The sequence below is a fragment of the Hyperoodon ampullatus genome (genome assembly GCF_949752795.1).
Source record: "Hyperoodon ampullatus genome assembly, chromosome: 6".
In the NCBI taxonomy this organism is placed as follows: domain Eukaryota; kingdom Metazoa; phylum Chordata; class Mammalia; order Artiodactyla; family Ziphiidae; genus Hyperoodon; species Hyperoodon ampullatus.
In genome coordinates, this window is record NC_136919.1 from 119,057,580 (window position 1) to 119,069,690 (window position 12,111).

General features: G+C 41.7%; 1 protein-coding gene across 1 annotated transcript in view; it reads right to left on the reverse strand.

The window, feature by feature from the left end:
- KIF13B (kinesin family member 13B) overlaps positions 1-12,111 on the reverse strand; it is a gene marked incomplete at its 3' end in the record, with an annotated part of 184,320 nt that overhangs the window by 75,565 nt on the left and 96,644 nt on the right. Inside the window, exons 14-18 of the mRNA XM_079705977.1 lie at positions 7,512-7,642; positions 4,140-4,226; positions 2,214-2,404; positions 1,467-1,677; positions 417-579 (exon numbers count right to left, since the gene is read on the reverse strand). Of these exons, the coding sequence (XP_079562103.1) occupies positions 417-579; positions 1,467-1,677; positions 2,214-2,404; positions 4,140-4,226; positions 7,512-7,642 (783 nt within the window). The remainder of the gene's footprint in view (positions 1-416; positions 580-1,466; positions 1,678-2,213; positions 2,405-4,139; positions 4,227-7,511; positions 7,643-12,111) is intronic.

A 12,111-nucleotide genomic window follows, 5' to 3' on the forward strand; every position in this document is an offset into this window, starting at 1 on the left:
TTATGTACTAACATGATCAAGAGCTACAAAAGAACCCAAATAAGCGAGAAAACAACTGAATGGCAAGGATAGGAGACTCTGATGGGACTTGCCCTCTGCATTTTATTAGGTTTCTTACATTATACAAAAAAAAGAGAATTGTGATCTTGAATATCCACATGAAACAACTAGTGGACAGTTGTGCCATGCCATCTATTGACAAGTAGAAAATAACATGCTATAGGTAAAGTGAATCCCTAACTTGAGTGGGGGTGGCAGAGGACCAGCATGAAGGGAAGAACCACTTGGGGTACGGGTACTGTTGGGGATGGGGATGAGGGCAAACCCCCCACCCCAGTGTTTAAATAACCCTGGTGAAATGTGAAGGCGTTTTATCCAGCGATATCTTTGCTTTTTATCATTAACGTCAATCTCACCTTCCTGTTGGCATCGAGGCTGGAAGCTGGAATCTGTAGGGTTACTTTATACTCTGTTCGTTTATCCAGTTCTTCTGCAATGTAACTAGCTTCTCTCACCAACAGATTGGCCTTAACGATTTGTTCCCTCAGCCTCATCAGGCTGTTATTCAGTGTTGCTTCTCTTCAAAAAAAAAAAGGGGGGTGGTGGCAGATAACCATTAAAGCAGCACATCAGAATATTACACAGTGCATAGTACGTTAATGCCAAACTGCGAACCAAGCTTTACAACTGTCTTTTGCACACAGGGAATACATCACCGACAGTGGCCCATGCACGCACTTGAATGTGGGCTACGTTACAAGCACTGGCACATGCTCCTGTAAGAAGCTGGCCAGAGACTAGGGCTTGGCAAGCTTGACTGTGTATACAAATCACCTGGGAATCTTGATAAACTGAAGATTTTGACTCAGTAGGTCTGGGGTGGGGGACCCAAAACGCTACATTTCTATCAATCTCCAGGTGACAGAGATGCTGCCTGTCTGCAGACCAAACTCTGAAGAGAAAGAGGTTAGTTAAATACATCTGTAACCATGGATAAAACATTTAGTGCAATGCTAATTAGCTCAAATAGAGATCAAACTTGCAATCTGAATCGCATTGGTACCATGCTTTACCTACCTGATAAACCACCTTTCTCTTTTTCCTTTTTTAAAAAAAGCACCTACCCACACTTCAGAACCTAAAGTATAATATACAATGATAAAGTATAACTTCTAAGTACACGTACTTGTTTAGTCAAATCCAAAAGCCACACAAACTGAAAAGGGGGCAGCACCTAACAGGGGCAGCTTTAGATAAATCAATATAAATTGACAATGCCCATTTTTTTTTTCCAAAAGTGGGGAGGGGAAAGACAATGCCAAGTGGTTCTTAGCTGTAACACTCTCTTTTAATGTAATTCATTTTTAAAGTAAGGTCTAGATTTTTCCACTATGTATGTTACGCAGGTGGGTTACAGGTGACAAGCATATGCTACACAGGGGGCACAGGCCCTGTGCCTCACCTACCTCTCTTCCGCCCACTGCCTCAATCGCTGCTGAGCGCTGGGTGAGTGGAAGGAAAACCTGTCCGAACTACGACAGTTTTGTTTCTCGGGAGACAGCCGTCTCCGGAGCTGCTCCAGTTCATGTTCATACATGAGCCTCTGGCGCTCCAACGCAGACCGTTTCTCCTCTTCGTGCTGTTGTTCTAGGCTGTTCAGTATTGACTGCATGGGATCTAAACAAGTTTTTTTTTTGAAGGCAAATAATAAAAGGTTAACTGCACAACACAATATACTTTAAATGTTCTGTATTATTATGTTGTTTGTCATCCTAATTAATAACGTAAGATTCTTATAGAAAGTTAACTTTCCTTACTTCCAATTACTGATGGCATTATCTATTCTGTCAGATACATGCCAAACCATCTTCCATATAAAAAAAGCAGGTCTATTTGTATGTTCTACACATAACCTAAGACAGAGTTAACGCCCCAGAAATCCATTACAATAATAAGCCAGTGGCAGTCAAGTCTCAAACCTGAGAAATTCTATCAATGAGAACAAAGTTTGCAGTGATTTGTATATCAAGGCAGAAAGAAAAAACAAGTTTTTATAAGCATAATAAATTAAGGCCAAAGTCACAAAAGAATTGAGTACGGAGAACAACATGAAGACTTCCTTTGCTGCTAACGTTTAAAAAGTGTCCATTGTAAACAACTCTAACAGTTGAGCAACTCTGAAAGATTCGAAAAAGCACAACAGATCTGCTCACCGTTACTGCCCAGAGCCTTCATGGTTACCTCCATCTGCGCGTACTCGTAATTGAAGTTGATTTCGCTGGACACCTCACTGGACGAGTCTCCATCCACATCCAGCTGCTCAGAACTGGTGTCATTCTTCATGGACGTGTCTTGTTCCTCATCTTCTCCACCTGCTTTCTTTTTCTTTTTAGGCAAATTAAGTCTTGGGGAGAAAAAGAATATTATCTTTTAAAGAAAGATATGCATTTATTCATTGCATTAATTAAATATTGGCACTTGCTAGATGCCAAGGGGATACTATGTGCATATAAGGCAATTACTGTACTCAGAAGTTTATATTCTAGTAGTAGAAATAAAACACAGGCACATGCGCAAATAATGACAACAGAGAGTGTGACACGAGGCCATGTGGCAAGCTAGGTGTCAGAGAAAAGCTGAGGACCATCTCACACTGGACTGAAAGAGGAAGGGATGACAGAATAGGAAGTCATCTGAGCCCAGCCTCAAAGGCTGAGGAGAAAGCAGGGCGTTAGGACAGAGGAACAGCATGAGGAAAAATGGAAACTCTCATAGCCTCTGGAGAAATTAAAAATTACACGGAGATACACAAAATTTGTAGAGCAAAAGTTATGCAAGATAATGGTGGAAAGATCAACTGAACCCAAACTGTGAAGGCTTTGAAGACTAAGCCAAGCAATCTACACTTGATTAAGTTTAAGGAAAAAAATGAAAAATATTTTCCACACACTTTGTACCCCTCTTTTTTCAACAATCAAAATAGCAACTGGGGCTTCCCTGGTGGCGCAGTGGTTGAGAGTCCGCCTGCCGATGCAGGGGACACGGGTTCGTACCCTGGTCCGGGAAGATCCCACATGCCGCGAAGCGGCTGGGCCTGTGAGCCGTGGCCGCTGAGCCTGCGCGTCCGGAGCCTGTGCTCCGCAACGGGAGAGGCCACAACAGTGAGAGGCCCGCGTACCGTAAAAAAAAAAAAAAAAGCAACTGGCCCACAAGCAAAGGCCCACAAGCTTGATGTATGAAACACAGGGCCAGGGACAGGTAGAGGAACAGACCAGGATTTTAACTTTGTACTCTATCTAGCCAGTCCGTCCTCACCAACACAACACCAATTTTGTATGGGAAACAATATGCAGTCCCAGGTCAGACACTCATTCTCAGCCTCCTTTGCAGCTGAGAGGCAAATTCTAGCGAATGAGACGTAAGTGGAAGGCTGCTGGGGACTCTGGGAAGACTCCTGCTTCTTCTCATCAGCACAGTCAGGGCTAGTCCTGCCACCCTTCAACCTCGTCTTCTTCGCATGTGCCTGAGTGCTGCCTTGATGTCTGGAGTGGTGTGGCCATCTTTAGACCACAGGGAAAAGCCAAGACAATGACACGACTTCTGCCATGACTCTTTTGAGAGGCTTAGCCAATGCCAATAACCATCCTCCTTGGGAGTTCCTGCTTTGTCAGAGAAATGAACTATCCATTTAAGCCATTATAGTCAAGTTTGCCATTACATGCAGCTGAGAGCATTCCTAAATGAAATATTAACCTTATTTTATGGATAAGGAAACTAAAACCACTACTTTTCCAATAAAAAAAAGAAACAAAAAAACAAGCATGTCAGAAAATAATTAATGAATTCTTATACCAGATGGCATAGCAATCATCTTCCACTGGAAAATAAAAAGGAAAAACGATGTAAGTAAACACAGTATTTCTCCTGAGTGTACTTGTTCATGTGTCCCTTGGGCTCAAATCATATAGTGAACAAGCGTATGTATAGTGAATAAATGCATATGTATAGTGAATAAATACTTATGTGCACAAAACAACATAGAATACTTATAGCATTAAGTTTACTTTTTAATATATACTTTTCTATTTCAGAGTATAATCATCAAAAATCTACCTATTTAAGAGCCATGAATGTCGTACCTGAAGAAGTGGTTGTTCCCCCATAATATCCTGTCCCCATGGTGTAGCTGAATAGGACTGGATACAGAGGAGCCATTTACAAATGTTCTGTGGGGAGAAGAGGTCAGACATGTAAACAATGATTATCATGTTCTCTCCTTTAATTTTTCCAATACAATATAGGAAAAACAAAAGAATCAATTCTCCAAAATAAAATCCGCCCTTGGTGAATTTTATTACTTGTATTTCCTTCTTTGCTGATTTATTTTAAATGCGTATGGTACCAAGTATCATAGATTATTATCCTCTATCTTTCAAAGCTCTAAATTTGTTATACAGCATATTAAGGGGTTAATATGGAACCACTGCAGCCAGTAATAAAAAGATGGTAGCAGTGTACACTACAACTAAAACAAGTGTGTCCAATCTACATGGATAAAAAGAGCTAATCAACCAACTAAACTCAGAAGTACCTAGAGTATCAGTAATAAGAAGTAAGGCCTATGTTAAACTCTTCTGTAACTTCCTATAGCACAGACAAATGTCCCTATCCTATCAGTAGATAGAAGATTTGTAAGATCCACTTGACTGCTTATCTTGACAATAGAGTTCAACAGAAGAAACGATGGGTAGATGGATATTAAGGAAAAATTTTAGAGGGGCAGGGAATAAATAGAAAATTACACATACCACTATAAGATTGATATTCCTGGACTACCAGTGTCATCGTGCCTCTCTCCACTGAATGACTAAGCTGCTTAGATATAGGATAAAGGACAAATTCTTTAACTTGACATTAAAGGCCCTGCAAAAGGAAACCCTCTTTATCTCCTTCTTTCCCACTTCTAGTGAATTCTCAAATCCAGCAAAAAAAAAAAAAAAAAAGAGGGGGGGTGTAGGGGTGTTATTTTCTGTCCACTAAACATGACTGATTCTTCCTCCAAAGCAAGGCTTACCCCAGTCCTATAACCTGGAATAGGGTTCCCGTTCTCTATCACCCTGAGTCTCACTCAGTTTGATGTCTCACAAAGCCCAGTTTGGTTTCTACTTCCTCTGTCACTCCAACTAATACTACCTTAGTTTCTTTAAGTTCCTAAGGCACTCACCTGGCTTTGTACCGCCACTTATTTTTAATGTATATGCATACACACAAAACCTTACTCTCCATCTAGATTTCACTTACCATGTGGGTCTTTAAGCACTAAAAGTAATTGGTCTCTATGCTCCTACAGTCTGATTATTCAAAGCACGAGCTCAAAAAAATAGTGTTATGACAAGAGGGGACCTACTAAAATTAGCAGATTTTAGCCTTTATGACACGAATTCCTTAAATACAGTGAGGAGTTTAATTAAAGGCAAACACATACATAGGCTTATTTTTTTAAAGCTCCAGCAGTTAATAAATAAAAGCACGACTATAATAACAGTTCTCAAAATGTGGTCTGTATGGGGTCCCGAAGATCAAATTTATTTTTATAATAACACTAACCTGCCCTTTTTCACCATGTTTACGCTTGTATTGGCAAAGAGTAAAACTGCTGGTGTTTCAGCACAAATGAAAGCAGTGGCACCAAACATTTATAAGTAGTCACTGGATTATTCACTGCCACGCACCCACAATTTCTAAAAATGTTTCACTTGAAAAGGTCCTTGATGAAGCAGTAAAACTCAACTATACTCCAATAAAATGTTTTTTTTAAAAAAAATAAATTTTTACAAATAATAAATTACTACTTTTAGTAAATTTTGACCCTTGAGTAGTACACAACTTCTTAAACATTCCAGGTGACAAAATGAGAAGTACACACAAAGCACTGTGCTAATGCATACCCAAGTATGCGAACTGTCTTGAGCAGAAGACATACTCAAAGTGGTTTTCTGGCAGACATTTTCTTGAAAACGAACAAAGCCAGCCTGTCGCTTTGACAAAAACAGCTGACAGGATTTGTTGCCAATTGTAAATGTCAAGCTTTCAAGTGAAAATTAGAGTTTTGGGAAATTTGTGTCAATGTCTTCCAACCAAAGACCACCAGGAATATTCCCGTAGTTGAACCAGTTGGGTTTATTACTCACGCAGAGGGAGGAGACACCACAGGAAACGTGGGGACATCTCAGGGAGGGGGCCCAGGGGGACTCCTGCAGGACTGGGCTTCAGCTGCTCATCCTGAGAGAGGGTCTAAGGAGGTGGGAGGTCTGTATATACCGGATGCTGCCAGAGAGCAGGAGTAATTCTATGATTGGGTTTGTCAAAAATCTTATCCCCAGAGGATAAAGTTGTAACTGGTGAAGAAACAGCCACTCACTTGGCCGAGAGAAGGTGTTGTGTATTTTGGGTGTGGCATAGGGACCCTGGTTTTTATCTCTGCTGAAACAAAATTATTATGTGGCCTGCTTCATCTTATTTCATCATAGCCTCAGAGTAACCTTCCCTGGGGTTGGTATCTGTGAGATTAATAGAAGAGCACACCAGAGCTGGGAGTGCTGGGCCAGGTTACGCTCTATTTTTTTCCTTTCTCGGTTGTATCCTTTACCATGAGCTGGATAGCTTCCAAATATTTCCAGACTTTATGGATGAAATTAGTGATGGTATTAATGATTTTTTTGATATAATGATGAATCAACATTCGGAAGATCAATACGTCAGTTAACCATCACCTATAACAGTTATATAGACAGTTACACAACAGGGCAATAACAGTTTCAAAGCTGAAGGAAACAAACTGACAAATATTTAATTTGTATAATGTTATGCTTATTCATTACTTATTGAGCACTTACTTATTAGTCTGATATTACATGCTAAGGATAGAGAACCAAAAAAGAAAGGTCCTTGTCTTCAAAGACCTCACAGTCCAATGTGATAATAAAGGCTAACAGCCCACAAGAACACAGTATGAAGTATTAACATAACAGGAAGCAATAAAGTGCACTAGGAAAACGTACTGGGGGCCCTTACTTTAGACCAAAGTAGACAGTGACAGAACTTAACCTTGAAGGTCAAACAGGAGTTAGTTAGCTGGCCAGAAGAATGGCAGATGCAGAAGAATAGGAGACAAGCAGGAGGGATGTAAGGGATTTTTGCATCAAGAATAGTAGAAAGCCATCTGGTTGTATGGTGAGTGGACCAGGAAGATTAGGGCGCTGGCAGGAGTTCCAATCAAGATTTGATGGGGACCTTACTTAAATAAGGCCACGGCAGTACGTATAGAGAGGAAGGATGGGTTTAAGCCATATTAAAAAGTTAAATATTAAGGACTTGGTAACTAACTGAATATCTTCTTTAAGTGAACGTAAAAGCACACAAGGGCCAAACGTCCTCATACCATCCTCAATTAGTGTACTTTCTTCCTCTTAAAAATTATTGTGACATTAACACTAATTAAAGTACATTACCTGGTGTTCTTTTGAGGAGTCAGCATAACCTGGCCTTCTGATGTGATGTCTATGATGCAATGTTCAGGAAGAATTCCCATTCCACATAGTTGGATATCTTGGGAATTTGCTGAACCTATCAGTGTATGTTCCTACAAAAGAATCAAAGTCACTGATGAATAGTGCATTCTTACAGGTACACAAACTGGAATCGTGTACTCTCGGCTCTCATATATTGATCCATTACCTTAGCTAAAAGATTTTTAAAGCAAATGGAAGGACAGAGGGAATTTCTGGCTTTCTATAGAATTCATTCTACAAGTTCTATTTCCTTATAAGGAATACTGCACTGAGTTGAGTTATAACTTTTAAACCTAAAACTACAGTTTTGCATTAATGTCTATATTATATTCATTATTTTCCATTGCAATCTTGATTCCAAATATTCTATACTACTCTCAGAGCATGGTCTGAAAACTACAGTTACTTAAGGTGTACGTCACCTACCTGGTCTCAGTCAAGATGAGTCTACAAAGATAAAGAGCTATTCAAACGCAAGGAGTCTGAATTATTTCACGAATTACATGGTCTCCCTAGACCTCATAAAAGATACGGTAGATGCGTTCTTCTTACCCTAAACCCCCAACTACTCAATTCTCTAAGCCCTAATCACCAGTGTCACTTTTTGGCAGGTACCTGAGAAAACAGACATAAAAATCGAGCTCCCTCTTACGTGCTTCAACATTTGACTGCCCTTAAATGTTGATATTGACTGGGATGTGTCCCTAGGCCACCTTCTCCTTCTACGCACCTAGATCAGGGGTCAGATATGAAATATTTTAGGCTTTGTGAGTCATACACAATTACTCAATTCTGCCCCTGTAGTGTGAAAGCAGCCAGACAATATACAAATGAACAAGTGTGGCTACTTTCCAATAAAACTTTACTTATGAACACTGAAATCTGAACTTCATATAATTTTCAAGAGTCCAAAATATTATAATTCTTTTGATTTTTCTCCAACCATTTAAAAAATGCAAAAATCATTCTTGGCTCCTGGGCCATATGAAAGCAGGCAGGGGGTGAGATTTAACCCATGGAAGCAGGTTGCTGACCGTTGACCATGATGATCTCATCCAGTCCAATATACTTTATATACCACACACACACACACACACACACACACACACACACACACACACACACACACACACACACACACACAACTAAATCACCAACCAGGAACTACAGACTTCAGTTCCATCATTCTCCCACCTCCACTATCACTGCCCCAGTCATAGTCACCATCATTTCTTGCCTACTGGGCACAACTTGGATGTCTAAAGACATTTCAAAGTGAAAGGGCCAAAGCAGAACTTTTGCTTCCACCTTCCCACCACCCCACTGAGTCTATTCCCTTCCCCAATACTAATGGCACCACCACCACCCAGCTGGTCAACTAGAAAAGCTCAGATGCTATCCTGGTGTCTTCTCTCTGTCTTAGCAGTCTACCTCCAGCCCCATGTCAATCAGGAAATCGTCACACTCTCCCTCTGAAATATATCAAGAATCAGCTCACTTCCCACCTCTACTATCACATCCTAGTCTCTTGCCCGGGTGAATATAAGAGCCTCCTCCTATTTCTCCACTTCTATCCACCCCACCTGCTCCCACCACAACAGCCGATCACATGATCCCCTACTGAGAACCCTCTAGTGGCTTCCCTTTGAACTTCTAAGAAGTTCAAATTCTTACCCAGGCATACAAACCCTCTGTGATCTGGCGCCCGCCTACCTCTCTCATCCCAGCTCCCAGCACTCTGCCTCTGCTGAAGCGTGACCCACCCACTTGGGCCTTTCATCTGTTCTTTGAGCACACTGACTGCTTCCTCTGTCTGAGGTGTTCCTCCCCTGATCTTGATATTGGTAGTCTCTTATCATTTCCACCTTAGCTTTTAAGTACACATCCTCAGAGAGGTGCATCCTGAACCAACAATCAGAAGCAGCCACCCTGTTACTCTCGTGCCTGAATTCCTTACAGACTGACTGTCCGTGGGTTTCCTGTCCACCTCCATGTAGCATGGAAACTCCAAGAGAGCAGAGAACAGCCTGACCTGCACCACCCCACCACTGTATTCCAAGCATGTAACACAGGCCTGGTACATTTAGCCATTAAATAAATATAAAAGAAAAATAAATGAACAATCAGTTCCCATAGCATTCCCTTCAGACTCAGGAAGGCAATTTTCTCCTCTCCTTTGCCGATATCCCTTCTAATTATACTCTGGGCTCCAATTCTTCCCATCTCTTCCGGGATCTTGACCTTATAAAAAGGCCTCTTCCCTTCTATTATTTTCATTTTCCCTTTTCTGGGGGTTTCTTCTCTCAAGTATGCTGCAGCAGTGTTTCCAAGGAAACAAAGAGCTGGGATCAGAACTGTGCCATGGCATCCCGTTCCGTCCTCAAGGAGTATATACAATATACAGAGAGGGCATTCCAGGCACATGTCTACTCCTTGATCTTGGCTGAGGCCTCTTGGCCAATCCCATACTTCCCTAACCCGGAGAACAGGGCTTGATCAGGTGTAAACTACAAGTCATGCTTCAGTGACATTCAGTAGCAGGCCTAACGAATGTGCTCCATGTACGTCTCCATTCCCCACTTCTTCCCTCTCTAACAACACCAGCTACAAGGTGCAGAGAAGTTCGAAAAGGAAAAAAAAAAAAAAAGGGTCTGAAGAGAAAAAGAGCCCAAGATCACATAAAAAAGAAGAAAAGATCCCCAAAGCACTTGGCTTAGGCCATTTCTATTATAATTCCTTTCCTCTCCCCATGAGAAATTCTAGCTGGAGTCCTTATTGTGACTTTGGAATCCTTTTTGTCCTTGGGGGTGGAGGTGGAGAAAAGCTCTGAACTACCCCCTAGATTGGAGTCTGAGTATAGAATCAGCTCCGACTGCTGCATTCCAATACTGCACACGGGTTCACTCTCACGTCTCTGCCCTTGCTTTGGTTCTCTTTGCCGGAAATGCTCTCTCTTCCCTTCATCCAAATACAAAGTATCTTCAGCACCTACTTCTAACCTCACCTTCTATTTGCAGGTTTCACTAGTAGCCTACACTGACTTCTCCCTTCTCTGAACACTTATTACACTTAGAGTCAGCACCACAATTAACTGAATGTTGTTTTTCCCCTTATTTAGATAGCAACCTGGGCTTCCCTGGTGGCGCAGTGGTTGAGAGTCCGCCTGCTGATGCAGGGGACACGGGTTCGTGCCCCAGTCCGGGAAGATCCCACATGCCGCGGAGCGGCTGGGCCTGTGAGCCATGGCCGCTGAGCCTGTGCATCCGGAGCCTGTGCTCCGCAATGGGAGAGGCCACAACAGTGAGAGGTCCGCGTACCACACACACACAAAAAAAATAGATAGCAACCTATACAAGACTCTTGCATCTTCTCCCATAACAAGCACAGTCCATGATACACAGTAAATGCTAAGTATCTGTTAATAAACTAAATTAAAAATTATCAGAGGTAAGATATTAAACAGCAAAGGTCTAATCCAAATTCTAGAAGGAAATTTTTTTTTTCCAACAAATATTATACTGAGCACCTATTTTGAGCTGGGCACTGAGCCACTAGAGACAGAAGATAGACAAGGTCCCAAATGTAGAGCTTATTATAAATGACAACTTAAATGTCTCATTTGAGGTTATAATCCATTCTGATTTAGATGATGATTTGCCTGACTCAAACACTGGATTCTAAAAGCTCAACTCTGCTAAAGCCATAACTGTCTGATGCTTAAACAAGTTAGACAATAAGCTCCTTGATAAGTCCTTCCCACGGTGCTCTAAGCACTGCAATAAAAATACTAATGAGGGGCTTCCCTGGTGGCGCAGTGGTTGAGAGTCCGCCTGCCGATGCAGGGGACACGGGTATGTGCCCCGGTCTGGGAGGATCCCACATGCCGTGGAGCGGCTGGGCCCGTGAGCCATGGCCGCTGAGCCTGCGCGTCCGGAGCCTGTGCTCCACAACGGGAGAGGCCACAACAGTGAGAGGCCCGCGTACCGCAAAAAAAAAAAAAAAAAAACTGATGAGGAAGAGAAAGAAACTTATCATAGGTTGATATAGAAGTTTACCTAGTGAGTAACTAAATGCTGTGAAAAGTACAATGTATCAGGGATACCTTTTCAGTCTCTATGTGATATGTGAGTATAATAACTCTAAAGCATATTATTTTTAGGGAAAACTTTAGCAGATACCTTTTTCCATCCATTTAATTTAATTTCACTGGAGATGATCAGCTAACTCTTTTCTGAATTTACTGTACCTTGCTTCCTCTACAAAGCAGCTACTCATGCGACTCTTTTGAGAATCTCCCTTTGATCAACTGAGTCCTAAGAGAGAGAGAGAGGGAGGAGGAGGGAGATGGAAAGTGGCATATTTCACAGACGGCTTTTCCCACCCTGCTAGCAGGAGGGGTAGCACCTTAGCAGAGCCGGCACAACCGCTCAGCCTTATCAGTATTCTCAGACAGCTTCTGAAGGAAGAGGTAAGCAAGTACCAGGGGCAATAAGCAGAGAAGTATTTGTTGCTCTTTACATACGTAAATAATCAATAGTCC